Raw genomic sequence first — 19795 nt, forward strand, 5'->3', positions numbered from 1 at the left:
ATATTGGCCAGCGTACTGCGGCTAACTACTCTCCAGCTCTCTGAAACAGTGACAGGATTCTCAATGGCCAGTTGAGAAGGAAGACAAGATCTTACTTTAAAATCTATGAAAGACAGCATCTCCAACATTCTTGGTACTACAATGAGCATGACCTTTCACTTTTGCCAAATCCTGGCACAGTACTTTAGACCCAATAACTTCTGACTCAAGGTAAACATGCTACCAACTGACCCCAGTTAATTCAAAAACTCAAGCTATGATTCACTCATCTCCCTGCACCCACAACAGCTTTTTCCACTAGTCAAAGATTGCAGTCCTAGAAGGAGAAACAAGCTGTTTATTAATGGCATTAAATAAGTAGAAATGATACAGAAATTTGAAACAAATTGCAACTGAAGCAGCTGTCAGGACTGAAGTTTGGTGGCCTTTTACAATTTGGCTTCTTTATGCCCAAATCAAAATAAATCAACACAAGGTGGAAAAGCCCAAGACAACACAGTCATCTAAAGAATAGGTTCTCTTTTATTGTCTCACTGCATTGAATACGCAAAATGGCTCATGGTGAATGTTCCTGCATGCAGGAGAAACATGACCGTAGAAATCAAAGGTCACCAGTGCTTTGTATATTTTCTTTTCCTTTTGTCCCAGAGCTCAGAGAAATTCTTTTCATTTACAGAAAGTTTCCCAGTTTAAAAGACAATATTATTTACAAAAAAGTCAACATCTTCATGGGGAAAAAGCAGTTACATCATGCAAAAATATACTTTCAGCCAGCCATTTTCACAATCATGAAAGCAAACCAGCACTTGAGTTAAGAAGACATACTTTGGAGTTACAAAAAGGGGGAAATAATGCAGTATGTACACAGTTAAGGGAACACTCAAATATTTCTTTTCATCACTTAGAACTAGAACACTGCCAAATGTTTGAATCTGGGATGAGTGAAACAAGAAAACAAAACTGGGAAATGTTCCAATTTAACCCAGTTCATTAGAAACACTCGGTCACAATTACTGCCCATGTTTTTTTGGCAAATTGTGTGTATGGGAGGGGCAGAGAGGAAGTGGCAAGAATGAAGATCAGTTCTGTGATTTGCTGGATCTTTTACAGCATGATAATTAAAACTAAAATGAAATCAATTAATTTTATCCAACTTAAGTGACCAGATACTCGATTGCTGTTGTAGATTGTGAATACGGAAATGACAGGAGAAGAAATAGTCAGTGCAAGATTAGTTCACGGCTTTACAAACCAAAATAGCCTAGTTAACCTGCACTCTAATATCAAAACATGTACATAATACTTCTCTAGAATATGAAAATAACACTAACTACTGTACATATCAAAACAAAGATTAAGAGTTTGTTGTGATGAAAATATTAGGTTCAAAGAAACAATACATACTTCCAGAATTTCATCACACAGATCATTATTCTTCATAGGGCTATTTTAAAAAGCTATTTGTGCAATTTGAGTGTTCCCACACAAGCAATGCCTTTCTGCAAAACCACAGAAATATTGTTACAGTCTGTTTTTGTCATTCAATTTGTTACACTAATTTTTACCTGAATCTCAATACACTGAGCATGCTCATTTAGTGCATCACAAATGTATTGCCCCACAAAAAATATTCCACAATAAACTGAGCCTTCACGTACATGTTCAGCAGAAAGGAGAAAAGTTCCATTCCACTATGTAGAAGCCCAAGACAGACAGCATCTTTTGAGGATGAGAATTTTGGGGCGGTGAAGGAGGTTAGGGGAGCGGTGGAGGAGTTTAGTTCAGCAGATCTCATTCTAAAAACTTCACACATTAAGAACATGTCAAAATAATGGCATCAAATTTGTCTAGTACAAACATTAATAGTTTATCAACGCATATTAAAATCTCAGATTAGAGATGACTAGGAAATGAACTAAGAGAATCACAAGTCTGGGAGAATTGAACAACGAATACAAATACAATATCAAACAGGGTAAAACATACATCTTTTCAATTATACTTTTTAACCATACATTATTAATACATAACATTTGTAACCTGAACTTCCAAATACAAAGCAATAGATTTGGCAGGAAATATGATGAAATGGACAGAAACATTATTTCCATCTACAAAGAGCATTCAGTAGTGAAAATATAAAGTCCTTATTCCTGAAAACTGAGATGCAAAAAGATGCTGTGTCTCAGAGTCTTAATACGGCTATAATAAATGGTCATCAGTCTGAAACCACAGCAAATGCTTTGATAAATGCAAACCAAAATCCCTGCCATTGCACAAATGCTAATACTTTAACTACATCAGAACATGACATCAGCTTTGACAGAACGATTTGGACCACTGCACAAAACTGGAAACGCATGTCAACATTAAATAAAATCATTTTCACAACTGTATGGATACTAATGTGTTTACAAAGTGAAAAATTCAGATTAATTTTCAAGTAAACCTATGGAGTTTAAAAAGATAATGTCTGATTCACTAGTGTTCTGGCAGAAGGGCTTACATCACATGCAGCAAAACAAAAGCACGACTATTTTAGCATTTTGTGGAGCATACAGTTCTTGAATCTAACAGTAGGAGGTCTCGAGGAGACTTTTTTCAGTACTTCAGCATATTAATTCTGATAGAAAGCTGCCATGCAATAACACTAGAGAAACATATTTACATTGGAATTTCTGACCTACTCACTTGCAGCTTGTTTAGTTGGCCAATTAATGCTTTTGACACTGGCCACACATCTTGTGATTGATCAGTAATGCTCAACTTAGGATACTACAACAACTAAGCTTTCAGAGGAGAGTAGAAAAAAAAAGGAAAAATGCTCTAGTCTGTTAACAGGAAACCCTAGTGATAAGCGTCATTTGGACCAGCCCATTGAGTTCCTGAATATGATGAAAGGGGGTGCAGGTTTCAGAAGGGAAGAGAGATTGAAGAACAAATTAACATTATCACACACACCTTGGGGGGTGCCATATCTAAAAGTATAAAAGCACTGAAAACAATAAAACAAATTCAAACTCCAAGTCAGCAAAAACACAGCTCAAACTTCCAGTAAGTCAAAATCTTTTAAGCTTATTATAATGTTTAATATTATGCAGAGAAATTAAATGAGAATAAGGTCCTAGGTCAAGATGTGACCATCATACAATTACATCTCAGCAAAGTAAAATCTGACTTAAGTCTTCAGTTAATAGCAATCATCAATAGGTGCAGAACGTCAGGTTCAATTTGCCAATATTTATCAAAGCCTCCAAAATATGCTACATCAGTAATGATCTAATTTTCTGGCAGAACAGGCCTGAGGGGCCGAGTGCTTCACTCCCATTTCTTTACTCCATGTTACCATGTATTTAGGGTTGAATGAGCTCAATGTTGTAAAATGTGGTACACAAATCTGCATGTAACATAAACTTTCCAATTTCTGGAGTTTTCTAAAACTGAACAGCACACTTCTTCCTGTAGGTCTTGGTGTTCCCAAGAAAAATCACCATTCTGAGATGTGATGTGGGTTGGTAATGCTGACAAACTAAAGAAACAGAACAGGCTGTAACCAAACATGAATTACTTGTAAGATTTTCCTTTCTTAAAATGGAAAGTTAATAATTTTAATATGGGAAGTGCAATTTGGCCTTCAATGTACAGTGAAGGGTGTAGAACCCAGAATGACAGAAGAATAAGCCCTAAGACGTTAAAAAATATGTTCTTATTGGCGCATCTTGCGCTTTTCATTATACATCATTTAACTCTGGGGTTTACTTATTACTATCACACATTTCAGGAAGCACGATCCAACTTCACGCAGCTGTTTTGGTTGTGATGCAGTTATTAATTTTTAAATTGATTTATCTGCAAAATCTTCCCCAAACTACCTTCTATTATAATAGATTGTTAAAAGATACAAACTCGAAATCCTAAATCAAATTACCAATTAAGCAGTGTTGCTTACCAAACACTACTATAAATCTTGATTTTGCTTTCTGGTTGTGAAGAGGAGCTCAGGAAATTGTTAGACCTGAAATATAGTTCATTTATTAGTTTTAAAAAAGCATCGTGGTTCCCTCTGGCCAAAAAATGAAACTCAAGACTTAAATTCTTTTTCTTCTCAAGATATTACTGTAATGCTTCTGCACAAAGGCTAGTGTTCCCAATAATTTTGATTTTAAGGTTTCCAGTGTTTGTACAATGGACATCAAATCATATCACCAAAACAATGTTATAGAAGCCTGAAATGGACAATGTGTTTAAATAGATAATGCTGCCTGGCAATATAAGGAATGGCTGCACTGTAAACAGAAAACAAACACTCCCAGATCAGGTAAGGCACATGGGAAAATAAAGCACACAGATCACTCCCCTTCTTTGCCCATTAATGCTCTTAATCAATGCCAGCCTTGGGCCTTTTGGTGAAAATGGGTGTTAAAAACGTACACCATACCTATTAGGGCTAACGGCTGATGAAAATCACTACAATTAGGAACCAGCCACAAAGATACTCAATAGACTACTGATCAGGTTTGTTTCTTTTAAAAAAAAAAGAACTTATTTTAAGAACAATTTAAGAACCTCACTGCACTGATTGAGGAACTGCTAAGCTTCCTATTTAGTCTGAATGAATCCCAGTACAATTATTTGTCCAACAGGTAAAATTTTCAATAACTCTGCACTGACAGCAGGAAACTTGAGAAGAACAAAAATTCTTTAGAAATATTATCAATGATCCCCAATTCAGGATCATAGGCACCCAACTATTTGCTTTGGGTTACAATAATTTAGTAAGGGAGATAACACAAATTAAGATACTATGTGTGGTATAACCACTTTGTAACTTTCTAGCACAGGTTGAAGTGGTTACCCAGACATTGATCGGCTGTAGTAAGTAACTGTCTGCATTTCAGCAAGATTGCACCTTTTGGTTTAACAGTTACACAACTTCACTAATTTAGTATCTCTCCTTAACGTTTGAGGTGAATGTCACAGGAACTGTACCCATAAATTGCCAAGCAGATCTCCAAGTGTCTATGATACTCTAAGGTTGATACGATACTTACACATTTGAAACCAGTTTGGCAGAAATAGGCAGTTCAAGTTAGCATGAAGGTCCAAAACAACTGGAATCTGTTGTTGCAGTAAACAGGCACTTTACGTTAAAAAAAACTCAGTTTTATCAGACTAGTACATATCTCAGTCTGATAACTATACCCAACATAATTTGTTAGTGTACTATAAAAATGAAATTCAGTAAATTTAGTGTAATGTACAGAAAGAGAATGAGCAAGTGCATCTGTACCTAGTAAAACTATTCTACATGTCAAAACATTTTTGTAAGAGAAAATGGGTAGGTATGGTCTGCAATTTCACATGAAAGACTGTTAGTCTTGATCTTTTTCTCCATTTTTGCTCAGATTTTGGTTGCGTATTTTTCACAGACTGCTACGTAGAGGCATCCAATATATCCTGCAGGAAATAAACAAAGATACATTTGAAACAGTGATCCATACTTTACAATAAACTGTTTGCAGATCAACATTTCAGCGTTGCTGTCATGAGATAAATTGAAAGAAATTCTTAGTGTCATAAAGTCACTTATGGCTCAAGAGCCACACAGAGTCCTGCCAACTTCAAAGGCTGATGATGTACGTGTAGCCCCAGGTACTTCCATTACTGCACATTTTGGTTTGAAAAGAATTCAGCCAATCTACATTGCCTCTTGCGATCCTTCCAAATGACAATCACCTCACTTATCCATATTAAGTTCCACGTTCTATCTGTTTATCAACTCTCCAAGCCAGTATCCTTTTGTAGGCAATCTGTATTATCCTCACTGTTTGCCATTCTTCCAAGTTTGTTAACATTGTATTCCAAAATTCAGAATCAAATTTCCCAATCACTTGTATACAGCAGAAAAAACAATGTTAGCTTTTACAATTTTGGAATACCATCATTTGCCACCTTCCATTCTGAATAAAACTCATCTACCGCAACTTGCTGTTTCCTCTCCTGAAACCAATACTCCACTAGCCTGAAATTTTCCTCACCAACATTTCTTAGAATTCATATAAACAACATCCGTTACATTCCCTTCAACAACTTTCTCTATTACTTCATCAAAAAATGAAATCAGATTAGTCAAGCATGGTCCGTGCTGGTTCCGAGTTAATTCAAATCTCTCCTTTACATTGGTGCCGGGAACCAACAACAGAACTCTCAATAATGGTTTCAGAGATGACTGTCTGCCCCCTTAACAATAGTATCCCCTGTAATTATATTTTGACAGTTTGCTTTTCCTTCCAGTAGAATTCCCATCCATTCTTTCCAGGATCTGACACGCATTTCATCAGGGTATCATCACCCCAGCAATCACTAATATTGACTATCTGTTGGAACAGCACACTGTCCAAAGACTACTGCAGGTCTTTTTCTACTCTTCCAGATGGCCACGCACCTACTATGCTGACCTCACTGCCTACGGGTGAGGAACTTATAGAAAGCATGATCCAGGAAACTCTCACGCTCCTGATGCTCAGAAATCCCGAGTTTGAACTAGAGCAGTTGGAGACACTTCGAGACACGTCATCCATCTTGATCAACCATGAGAGATTGAAATTCCCACATCCTGTTAAGACTACTGGAGATTCTATACCTTCAGGCAGGTAATCACATAATTACAAAAGGCGGCCATTTGCCTCATTGCATTTGCACTGGTTCTCCAAGTAAGCATTACAAATTAATATCATTCACCTGCCTTTGCCCTGTAAACTTGCTCATTATTTCTATTCAAATAATCATCTAACGCTGTCTCGTATGCCTCAATTGAACCCGCTTCCACCACACTTCCAGTCAGTACATTCCGGACCCCAACTACTTGCGGTGTGAAAAAGGTTTTTCTCACATTCCATTTGCTTCTTTTGAAAATTGCTTTAAATCTACACCGTCTCATGTTTGATCTTTTTATTCCACCAAGGACCTTCACGATTTTGAAAACTTGTGTTAAATATCCTCTTAGCCTTCTCCAATCCAAGAAAGAAGTCACAACTTCCAGAATTTGTCTTTATAATTGAAGCTTCTCATCCCTGGAGCCATTGTTGTGTACTCTCTTCAATGCAGTCACACACTTTCTGATGTGTGGCACTCAGAACTGTACATAATATTCCAGCTGAGTTCTAACTAGTGCCTTATACAAGTTCATCATAACCTCTTTGCTCGTGTTCTATGCCCCTACTGATAAAGCGGAAGATATTGCATATTTTATTAACTGCTCTTCACCTGTACTACCACCATTAATGAATTACAGACATATACACCCAGGTCTCTGTGCTTTTGCACACACTTTAGAGCAGTACCCTTTTTTTATAATATCTTTGCATAATCCTTCTGCTAAAATGTATCACCTCACCCCATGAGCTCTAACTCTGAACAAGACTGTTGTGTGGAAGCGTATCAAACACATTTTGGAAGTCTATGTGCACTACATCCGCAGCACCATCCTAATCAACTCTCTTTGTTACCTGTTCAAAAGAACTCCAAATTAGTTAAACATTATTTTTAATGAAGAAATTCATGCTGGTTCTCTTGAATCAACTGACATTTGCCCATGTGATTATTAATTCTATCATAAATTATTTCTCGAGGCTTTCACAATACCAAAGTCAAATTGACTGGTTTGTAATTGCTGGAGCTATCCTTCCTTTCATTCATTCATGGGAAGAGGATGTTATTGCCCATCCCTAACTGTCCAGAGGGCAGTTAAGAGTTAACCACATTGCTGTGGGTGTGGAGTCACATAGGCCAGACCAAGCAAAGATGGCAGTTTCCTTCCTCAAAGGATATTGGAAAACCCATCTGGTTCACCAATCAGCAATGGATTTATGGTCATCATTACACTTTTAATTCCAGATTGTCAGTGAATTCAAATTCCACTGTCTGCCATAGGGGGATTCAAACCCTGGACCTTAGAATATTAGCCAGGTCTCTGGATTAACAGACCAATAATAACAACACTAGACCATTACTTCCCCTCATCAAACCTTTCTTTAAATAAGGACATAATGTTTGCAATTCTCCAGTCCTCTAGCAGCACACCCGTCTAAGCAAGATTGAAAAATTAAGACAGTGCCTCCACAATTTCCACTATCGCTTCTTTCACTATGCTTGGATTCATCTCATTAAATCCTGGTGCAGCCTCAACTTCAAGTACCATAAGCTTGTCCAATATTTGGATTTCTAACTGTTCGAATGACTATTTCACTCTTTGACACTATCGCCCGAGGAGCATCATCATCTTTAATAAAGACAATTACAAAGTATTCATTTAATATCTCAGCCTTGCTTCCATTTATAAATCTCCTTTTTGGTCACTAATTAGCCCCACTCAATCTTTTACCACTCTTCTACTATGCGAGACTTCAGGATTCACTTTTATATTAGCTGCCATGCTCTTTTCATAATACGCTTCTGCTTCTCATCTCTCTTCTAAACTTTGTGTTGTTCAGTTCTCAATTGCATTTTCTACCTGACATCTATCATAAGCATAACTTTTCTCATTTTATCTTAATTTCTAACTCGAGTCATCCAGGCAGCTCTGGATTTGTAATAATTTATAATAACTTGGAACTGCGTGACCAAACTGAACATGCATTGCAAACAATTGCAGTTTGTAAAAGTTCAATCATAAATTCAAATTAACTCTGTTCAATACTTGCTTTCAAAATTTTCCAAATAACTTGCAACAAAAACCTCAATTTGGAATTTTTAAACTGCAACCCACCTTGTGTGCTATGCACCTGACTTAATGCTGTTTTAGTGCACTAAAAAGTTTGAACTGTAGAATGGTCATCAACACTCGAATATCTAGAGTCATAGAATCATACAGTCATACAGCATGGAAACAGACTCTTCAGTCCACAATGTTCCCAAACTAAATGAGTCTCACCTGTCTGTGCTTGGCCCATATCCCTCCAAACCTTTCCAATTCATGAAATTATTTAAATGGCTTTTAATCGGTATTAGTGTACCTGTATCCGCCACTTTCTCTGGCAGTTAACTCCACACACTAAGCACTGTAAAAAAGTGTTGCTCATGTCCTTTTTAAATCTTTCTCCTCATCTTAAAAGTATGCCCCATAATTTTTAACTCCCCCACCCTAGGGAAAAGACTCTTGTTATTCACTGTATCTATGCCCCTCATGATTTCACAAACCTCAATAAGGTTACCCCTCAACCTCCTATGCTTCAGTGAAAGAAAGTCCCAGTCCTTCCGGTCTACTTTTATATCTCAAACCATCCATGCCCAGTGAGGTCCTAGTAAATCTTTTCTGAACCCTCTCTAGTTCAATAATATCCTTCCCATAACAGAGCGACCAGAACTGCACACTATACCCCAGAAGAGTAATCTAATTAATTTGATTTAATCAAGCAAATGTGATTCCTCTACTTAAAAAGGGAAACAGAACAAGTTGGAGAGCTATAGACCAATTAGCTTAGCATCACTGGTAAGAAAGTAAATAAAATCCATACTTATTTCAAAAGGATTGTTTTAGGGTCACTCACAATTAACATAAGATGTTTGGAGTCAGGAATCAGAACTATTTCAAATTTGTAAATGACACCAAATTAGTGTACATTTTATAAATGGAAGAGATGCCACAAACTATAAGCAGACATTAATACACTTTTCGAATGGGCCTATAATTGGCAAATGAATGCCAATATAAGTACAAAGGGACACTGTTCTGTAGAAAGTATAATAAGGAATTTCTAAAGGTTTCCCAAAGTTTTTTGGCCAATGTGGGGCGGGGTGGGTGTGGTGTTGGAACACAATGAACCTTTGGGATGGTGAGATCCAAGGAACCACTGCTGCAGCCATGCTGCTTGAACCATGCTAGGACCAGAGGACCAATGAATTGTGTAATTAGGACTTAAAAAATGGATGGGAGGGTTCACTCAACAGGAAATTTAAAATGTTAAAGAGAAAGGACAAGGTAATAGTACATTTAATGGATCCGAGTAATGATAATCAAAGTGCAACAGGAAGAGACAAGAGACCAGAAGATGTCAGAGCAGAAGGAGGCCATTCAAGTCTGCTCCAACATTCAATGAGATCATGGTTTATCTGATAATCTTTAACTTCACCTTCCACTATCACTATGCATCTACTATCTCTGTCAATACTTCTTTCAATTTCCTAGGATGCATCTCATCAGCTCCACGTGACTTATTAGTTTCCCCAACACGACTTCTCTAGCAATAATTATTGTATTTCTTTCCTCTCTCACTTTTGCCCTTGATTTAGTTTTTTTGGAATGCTATCAGTGTTTTCATTAGTGAAGACTAATGCAAAGTATTTATTCAAATCCTTTGTCATTTCTCAGTTCTCAATTATTTTCCCAGCCTCATTCTGAGAGGCCTATGTTCACTGGCTTCTCTCTTTCTTTTCAGATATTTAAAGTTTCTCCTGCCTGTTTTGAAGTAACTTGTTAGTTTACCCTCAAAGCTTATTTTCTCCCTTGTTCTTTGGTTATTTTTGTTGATTTTCAAAACTTTGTCAATCTTCTGCCTAATCTTTATCAACATAGCCAGTCAGCACATTTGCAGAAAGTGTCTCCAGCTTCAGCTCCTGGAAGTTCAGGTTTCGGAGCTGGAGTGGTCTCTGGGGATACTGTGGAACATCCGCAAAGATGAGAGAATCATGGACAGCACATATAGAGAGATTATCACACCACAGTCTAAGATTCCATAGGCAGAAAGGGAATGGGTGACCACTGGGCAGAGTAAGAGGACTAGGTGGGGACTGTAGGAATCCTTGTAGACATTCCCCTGAAAAACAGAAATACTATTCAGGGGAATGGCCAATAAGGGGAAAAGAGCAAATTCGTAGTACCACAGATGACTCTGCTGGACAGGGAAGGAGCAAAATGTGTGGAAATGCAATAGCCATATAGGATTCAATTGTAAGGGGAATAGCTAGGTGTTTTTGTGGCCACGACGAGTAGAATTTCAAAAAGGTAGTGATCTCAAGATTACTACTAGCACTATGTGCTAGTCAGTAGAAATAGCAGGATATATCGGATGAACAGTTGTCTAAAGAAACGGTGTGAGGGGGATGGTCTCAGAGTCCTGGGAGACTGGTACCAGTTCTGGGAGAGATGGGATCATTACATACTGGATGGGTTACATCTGTGCAGAATCAGGATTGATGCCAGAGCAGGAGATTTGCTAGAGTGGTTGGGGGGGTGTGGTGGGGGAGGTGTGTTTAAATTGGTACTTGTATGGGAATTTATGCAAGAAGTTAGAGGAAAGGGAATGAAGGACAAGAACAAGACAGAAAGAGGAATCAGAGAAGTGATAGGCAGAGGAATCAAAGGCAGGAATCAAACAAGGGCAAGTAAGAGAGAGTGGAAATGGAACAAGGAATGTTAACAAGATAAGCCTTAAGGCTTTGTGCCTGAATGCACACAGCATTCAAAATAAGGTGGATGACTTAATCGTGCAAATAAATGTAAGGGTATAATATGGTTAGGATTAAAGAGAAATGGCTGCAGGGTGATGACGGATAGGAACTGAACATCTATGGGTATTCAGTATTTAGAAAAAAACAGAAAAAAAAGGCATTACTGGTTAAAGAGGGAAGAAATATAATACTGAGGAATGATATTAAGTCAGACAATGGACAACCTGTGCGGGTAGCATTGAGAAATACAAAGGGGCAAATTAACATTACTGGGGATGGTGTATAGGCCACCAAACTGTAGTGATGCTGGGAATGGCATTAAATAGTAAATTAGAGATGCATGTGGTAAAGGAATATCTGTAATTATGGGTGACTTTAATCTGCACATAGATTGAGCAAATCAAATTAGTCACAATACCGCAGGAATTGTGGACCATTGAGGAACCAACTAGAGAACAAACTCTCTCGAACTGGGTAGTTTGCAGTGATAAAGGAGTAATTGGTAATGTAGTTGTAAGACCTTGGGGATGAGTGACTATAATGTGCTGGAATTCTTCATCAAGGTGGAGAGTGAGGCAGTTGATTCGGAGACTAGGGTCCTGAATCTTGAAAAACTACAATGCTGTATGAGGTGTGAACTGGTTATGACAAATTGGGAAATGTCACTGAAAGTAATGAAGGTGGATCGTCAATAGCGAACAGGTGAATGACAAAAATTGTTTATTCCTGTCAGGCACAAGCGTACAAAGAGAACAGTGGAAAACAATGGCTTACAAGGGCAACTAGAAATAGTGTTAGATGCATAAAAAAAGAGGCATATAAACTGGCAAGAGAAAACAATAGATATGAGGATTGCAAACAGTTTACAGGTCAGCAACGGAGGACCACATGATTATGGGGAAAAAAGCATATGATAGTTGGCTTGCAGAGAATATAAGAACTGACTATAAAAGTTTCTATAGGTCTGCAAAGAGAAGAAAGTTGCTGAAAACGAATGTAGGTCCCTTACAGTCAGAAATGGGGGAATTTATAATAGGGAACAGGTTGATACTGCACTTGTGACTTTACAAAGAAGGGATGAATAACTTATAGGAAATGATGGGGAACACAGGGTTTAGTAAGAGGGAGGAACTGAAGCAAATCAGTATTAATAGAGAATTGAAGGAGAACCCTTAACCTCCTGGGTTAGCCGTGGTTGGTACAGAATGGTCGTTCTTCACTGGCATATATCTTTATTGAGTCAGGACTACTTTCTTGAATGTCTTTCTAACTTTCAGTCTTACATGTTGAAGAGTGATAGCACAAAAAGACATCATAGGGTGCTACAGCATTGCATCAGACAAGTTTCTGAACTTTGCCATTTGGTCAAGACTTTGCTCCACTGGGACTGTGTGGTGGTTAGTTAAAAGAATCCATGCACAGGAATCTTCCACCTCAACAAGTCCACCTCTCCCCACCCACCCAAATTTATTTCGGGATTTGGAAAATCAAAACTCTTATGGACAACCTCAACAACAATAGACCTGTTCTCTGTGGGCTGTAGGTTCAGGAGGTGCTAACATACGCCACCCAGGGATTTGTTGTCAATTGGTATTTACAACAACCTGGTTAAGTGATGTCCTTTAGGGAAAGAAATCTGCTATCCTTACCTGGTCTGGCCTATATTGACTCCAGACCGACAGCAACACGGTTGACTTTTAACTACCCTCTGGGCAATTAGGGATGAGTAATAAATGCTGGCTTAGCCAGTGACATCCATTTTCACAAATGAATACTAAAAAAGAACTCACTCTATTCAGTCATGCTAATATCAACCGAATTAAATAACCAGCTCACTGTATAATGGACAGCCCATGGCCCCTTGCTTCTTCCCAAGACAATATTTTAACCCATTGTGTTCAGTCATAATAAACGCAATGAGAATAATTTGGAAATTGGAAGAAAGGTGCAAAAGTTGTTGAGTAACTAGGTTCTTTTACTTCAGTTTTTGGTCCTTTCAAGAAGCCCCAACTGCAAATTCTGCACAAAGTTCGATTAAAAAGGAATGCAGCAAGTGGTAGATTAATATGAGTAAGTGGCTTAGAGGAGATCTGAGAAAAATATTTTTCAGCCAGCTAGTGGTAAAAATATGGAATGTGCTGCCTGAGAGGGTGGTGTAGGCAGGTACACTCACAACATTTAAGCAGCATCTGGATGAGTATTTTAAATGCCAGTTCATAGTAGGCTATGGACCTAGTCAGGTAACTGGGATTAGTGTAATTTGCTGTTTGTTGGTCGGCATAACATGATGGGCTGAAGCATCTGTTTCTATGCTGAATGACTCCATAACTCTGTCCCACCGGTTTGTTTCTTACGGCCAATATATACTCCATAGAGATGGCAACAAAAGCAGAAATTACTGTAAAAATTCAGGTCTGGTAGCACCTGCGGTGAGAAAGCAGATTTAATGGTTCGGCTCCAGTAACCCTTCTTCAGAATTTGATATCAATATCAATGCCAGAATCAAGAGGGTCACAAACATTTGGGAAGATGTGTTAGGCAAAGAAGGTGTAGGAAAACAAAACTCCAATGGAGACCTCCTCTTGATGAAGTGTCTAGAATATGACCTTGTCATAGAAAACATTCTCTTCTGCCAGAGGGAGAAGCAGAAGGCCTCATGTCAATACCCCTGCTGAGCATTGGCACCTAACAGACCACAACATTATCCAAGCAAGGGACAGCAAAGATATCTACATCACTCATGCCATTCCCAGGGTCAACAACTGCTGGACTAACCACTGACTAATCTGGTCGACCATTTCCACCAATGTAGCCCCAACTGACAGCAGTAGTAAAAATTCTGCCACATTGGACTCTCAACACTTCTGGACTCAATAACTCTCAGAAACAAGGCTTATTAATTGGCGCCTCACAGCCAATCTGGCAACAACCAATGAGCCTGAAGCGCAGAGTCTCCACAATGCCTGGTCCTTGCTAAAAGCCACCATGCATGGAAACACTCTGGCTCTCAACCAGGAAACACCAAAATTAGTTTGACAAGAATGATCAGGACATCCTGGATCTGCTAGACAGCAATGCAAGGCGTTCCTGAACTAGCAGCTCCACCAAACCTCAAGACGAATCACATCTACAGGCAACTGAAGTCGCTCAATGACCGAGGGGCAGTCAACACCCACTGGAGACAGCACTTTGAGGACCATCTCAAAGATGCAGCTTTCAACAAAAGTGTTCTCAACGCAGTCTCAAACACACTATCCCCAGTCATCTCAGGGCACCTCCATCTTGCTGAGAGATCAGAAAAGTGATCAAACAGCTGATAGCCAATTCGGCCTCCGGCACAGATGCAATCCCTGCTGAAATACTAAAATATGATACAGAGGCACTCTTGACATGAATCCATATCATCACTGGCTTTTTCTGAAAGGAGCATGCCCGGAAATCTCAGATGTGCATATATGCGCAGGTTAGATGTACTGGCCATGCTAAATTTCCCCATAATGTCCAGGGATGAGAGTATGTGGATGAGCCATGGTAAATGCATGGTTACTGTTTTTTTTGGGGGGGGTGGAAAAGAGAAGAAGGGGAAGAAGCTGGGTCTGAGATGGCCTTTATAGGGTTGGTGCAGACTCGATGGGCCAGATAGCCTTTTTCCACACTGTAGGGATTCTATGATACAGATCTGATTGTGGAAATTAGAGAGAGATTTGCCTACTGAATGCCGCAGGAAATGTCACTGCAAGAGTCCTCAACTGCCTCTTCCTCGTGGCTAAAGGGGTCTTTCCTGACTTTCAATGCGGGTTCAACCAAACAATGGACATGATTTTCAGAATGCAACAAATCAAAGAAAGTGCAGGGAACAACAGCAACCTCTGTATAGGGCCTTCTCTGATCTCACAAAAGCCTTTGATTCTGTCAGTGAGGGACAATGGCATTTCCTACTCAAATTTGGCTGCCTACAGAAATTTGTCACCATTCTCTGCCTGCTTCACAATGATGTGCAAGAAGTGACCCTCACAAACCATCCACCGCAGCTCCAATACGAATGCAATCTGGGATCAAGCAGGGCTGCGTCATTGCACTGATGTTCTCCATCTTCCTTGCTGCAAAGCTCAAACCCATCTCAATGAAACTCCCTGCTGGAGTGGAGCTAATTTACAAGATCTCCAGGCCAGAACCAAGACCACCTCACTTCTGTCAGAGCTCCAATACACAAAAGACACTCTATGCACGCAGATACATACTCAGATGCCAAGGTACCATTCACTGCTGATGCATACGCTGAGGCGAGAGAGAGCGCACCTTGGACTTAATACGCAGGAAACAAAGGCTCTTCAGCCCACTGATGCCAATAACACTGTCCCCTGATCATCAAAATCTAGTGAGCCTCTGGACAATGTGGATCATTTTCCATATTTCAGGAGCCTCTTTTTAGTGTGAGCAGACATCAACAATAAAATCCAACTCAAGCACCACTGCAGCTTCTGGATGCCTCAGGAACAGTGTGCTTGAAGTCCAAGACCTTAAACATAGCAGTAAGCTCGATGTCTATAGAGCAGCCATGGATGCCACCCTCCTGTATGCAAGAGAAATAAGAACAATGTGCAGCATATATCTCAAATTCCTGGAGAGTTATCACCAGCACAGTTTTCACAAAATTCTGCAAGTCCACTGGCAGCGAAAGCATAGCAACATGAGCATCCTCTCCCAGACTAATATTCACAGTATCAAGGCACTGCGATAAATGGACCACATTCAAGACTCCCTAAATAAAAGCTCTCCTCTGAGCTCCACTATAGTAAGCGATCACTAGGAGGACACAGGATATGATACAAGGACACCCTGAAAGCTTCCCGAAACACACACGACATCCCAAACAACACATGGGAGTCACTTACCCTAGAATACACAAACTAGAGAAGCATCCATGAAGGTGCCAACCACTTCAGGCATTACTGACTGGAGTACAAGCTGCAGAAAGGGCGCATAGAATCCAGAGAATCTCAGCCACCCACCTCCTTAAACACCACCGGTCCCACCTATGCAAGAATCTGCTGCTCCAGGATTAGACCATTCAGCCATTACAAAACCCTGCAGGTCTGTGCACGGCAGCGGTTTCCGAAACCGAACATCATTGCTCAGAACAGTATCAACGTGCCAATTGGCTTGCGCTGAACCTCCTTGTAACTGTGCTTTGAGGAAAAGTTGGTCATGAACAAAGTCCTAGAGAAGTTTTTTTATTTGACATCATTCACTAAACCTGTCTTATTATATGATAACTAATCCAAAATACCCTCAGTTCTAGTTAGATCCACATTATCTAGGGAACTGTCCTGAATACACACAATGGATCCTTCTTTGTAGCTACCTCTGCTGATTGGATTTTCCGAACTAAGGTAAAAGGTAAAGTCACCATTGTCTCAGAGGATCATAGAGCTGCTTTCTCATGAGAGGGGACAAGAGTTTAAGTGGAGGGTCACCATGTCTCAGACAAGGTATGAAGGAGAGAAGGTGGGATCTTCAGTGACCTCAGCTGGCACAGGAATCAAAACCATGCTGCTGGCATCACTCTGTACTACAAACTAGTCATCCAGCCAAATGAACTAACCAATCACCTATTGATCTTCTATTGGCCTTCTGGCAGCACACACTATGAGCTGAAAAAAGTGGAATTCATACAAAAGTGGGGTTCTGAACCATGTTGTCTTTCCACTTGGATTTTCTTGTCACCCAGCCTTTGTGGACAGGTTCTTTTTGTTGGAGGATGGTGGGTGGGTCAGCATCTGACTTCCTCAACTGCACTCTCTCACACACTCGTGCATTCTCCCCGTCTAATTTCCACATACAGTACACAACAACCCAAACCCCAACCCCATCAGCTCCTCTCAGCTAAGTATAGCGCAGAGGATAAGAGCATATCCTCAGCCACTAATATTTCCTTTTTAAGATATGAAGTTATCAAACATTCTCTGAAAAAGGCTGTAAAACGCCTCATACTATCTCCTTGCTGGATTGACTGCACAACCTTTGCTCTCTCATCTTCTAACATGCTGTGGTATTAAGAGCTACACCACACACGCTGCACATCCTCAAGGAGTCCACTCAGCCACCTTAGCTCTAGTCCTTCAGGGACCACCATTAGTCATTGGCTCATTGCCTGACGAGTCCTAGCCTCAGCAGCCCAGCCAGTATCGTGTTCCTTGCAGTCCCAGTGCTCGTAACGTTATTTTAGCGCGTAGACCTTCAGCACAATTAATTTGCTTTTAGTACAAAATCCTGGAGGAACGAGAATTACTTACCTAATTACATAATAATGCATTTTAATCCCAAGCAGCCTTGGTTTCTATCATCTTGACTGTTGAGTTTTATCATTCTGTACTGCCGAATCTCTCGTACCAGTGTGTAAAATGCATCTTCAACTCCCTATATTACAAAAGAAAAACAATTTCATTGATAAAAGACAATTAAAAGGAAGAGAGTGTTTATCAAATGTTATTTGTTACATATCAGTGATGACCAGAATCTAAAAGATGGTATGTTAGCTATAGTACACAAGTGGCACTTTAATCAGTTGGCTTTGTTGTGGCTTCTCAAACTCTTGAACTACGTAGCATGAGGGGGAGAGAATAAAAGTTCATTCAAAAGTTCATAGAGCTATAGAGATGTACAGCACAGAAACAGACCCTTCCATCCAACACATTCACACTGACCAGATATCCCAAATTAATCTGGTCTCATTTGCCAGCATTTGGCCCATATCCCTCTAAACCCTGCCTATTCATATAACCATCCAGATGCCTTTTAAATGTCATAATTGTACCAACCTCCACCAATTCCTCTGGCAGCTTATTCCATATACGTACCACCCTGTGTGTGGAAAAAGTTGTCCCTTAGGTCACTTTTAAATCTTTCAACTTCAAGCGAGTTCTGTATCCAAATGGCTAGCTCTCCCTGCATTCCGTATTTTTAAACCTTGCTAACCAGTCTGACCTTACTGAAGGCCATATAGATCACAGCCACCGCTCTGCCCTCACCAAAACACTTTGTTACTACTTCAAAAAACTCAATCAAGTCAGAGACACAATTTCCCATGCACAAAGCCATGTTAACTATCCCTAATCAGTCCTTGCCTTCCCAAATACATATAAATCCTGTCCCTCAGGATTTCCTCCAACAACTTGCTCACCACTGATGTCAGGCTCACTGGTTGATAGTTCCCTGGCTTTTCCTTACCACCTTTCTTAAATGATGGCACCATGTTAGCCAACCTCCAATCTTCTAGCAACTGACCTGTGGCTATCAAGGATATAAATATCTCAGCGAGGTGCCCAGCAATCACTTCCCTAACTTCCCAGATTTCTAGGGTACACCTAATCAGGTCCCAGAGATTTATCCACCTTTGTGCATTTAAGACGTCCAGCACCACCTCCTCTGTGATATGGACATTTTTCAAGATGTTGCTTTTATTTCCCCATGTTCTCTATCTTCCATATCCTTCTCCACAATAAGCACCGATGCAAAATACTTGCTTAGTATCGCCCCCATCTCTTGCGGTTCCACATACAGGTGGCCTTGCTGTTGTTGCAAAATATAATACAGTTCAGCAGTTTATAGTCCACTAATGCACCATATCTGGACAAATTCTTACAGACCCGCCAAATTCCAGTAATGCACTGTTAAAAGAACATTTATCAAGAGTTTCCCTGATGCCTCAGATGGTAAAGCGAACACCCCTTAAATTGCCAAAATAACAAAAACTGTGGATTCTGGAAATCCAAAACAAGAACAGAATTGCTGGAGAAACTCAGCAAGTCTGACAGCATCTGTGGAGCGAAAGCAGAGTTAATGTTTTGGGTCCATTGACCCTTCTTCACAACTACTTAAACTATCCATTTTTACACGAGGCAACCCTTTAAATTGCTAAAATAGCACTAACAACTTACATTTGGTCAATTACAAAGTCGACAAATACATGTTAAATATGCTATTTTGGCCAGAGACAGATGTCAGTGAATTACTCACATCCTGAAAAGTTGCAATTATATATTCAGATTAACTGTTCCCAATGGCAACGAGTTTAATAAGTAAACATTGCCTCCAATCCAAAGTTCAAAGCAGCTGTCAGATAATCTCTATTGTAATAAAGCCACCAGAATCTCTCAAAATTCACTTTATCTGGACTGATTAACAAACTTTAAATGTCACCAAGAGCATTGAAACTTTAAAATTTTAGGTTGCAATTTACAGATCAGAAGTCACATTTTGCTTTGAACTCCACTGGGAGCTTGAGTTGGCCTTACCTGGCTAAGGGCTGGCCAGAGTTCAAAGACTGGAAAAGTGAAGGAAAAGG

General features: G+C 39.7%; 1 protein-coding gene across 3 annotated transcripts in view; it reads right to left on the reverse strand.

The window, feature by feature from the left end:
* Window positions 1–504: 504 nt before the first annotated feature.
* nras (NRAS proto-oncogene, GTPase) overlaps window positions 505–19795 on the reverse strand; it is a 63631-nt gene continuing 44340 nt past the window's right edge. For all 3 annotated transcript variants that reach the window (XM_048611990.1, XM_048611989.1, XM_048611991.1), the window contains exons 5-6: window positions 17745–17868; window positions 505–5457 (exon numbers count right to left, since the gene is read on the reverse strand). In XM_048611990.1, coding sequence (XP_048467947.1) covers window positions 17749–17868 — 120 coding nt within the window. In that variant the 3' untranslated portion in view covers window positions 505–5457; window positions 17745–17748. The remainder of the gene's footprint in view (window positions 5458–17744; window positions 17869–19795) is intronic.

This window comes from Rhincodon typus, chromosome 25 (genome assembly GCF_021869965.1).
Source record: "Rhincodon typus isolate 14 chromosome 25, sRhiTyp1.1, whole genome shotgun sequence".
Taxonomy (NCBI): Eukaryota; Metazoa; Chordata; class Chondrichthyes; order Orectolobiformes; family Rhincodontidae; genus Rhincodon; species Rhincodon typus.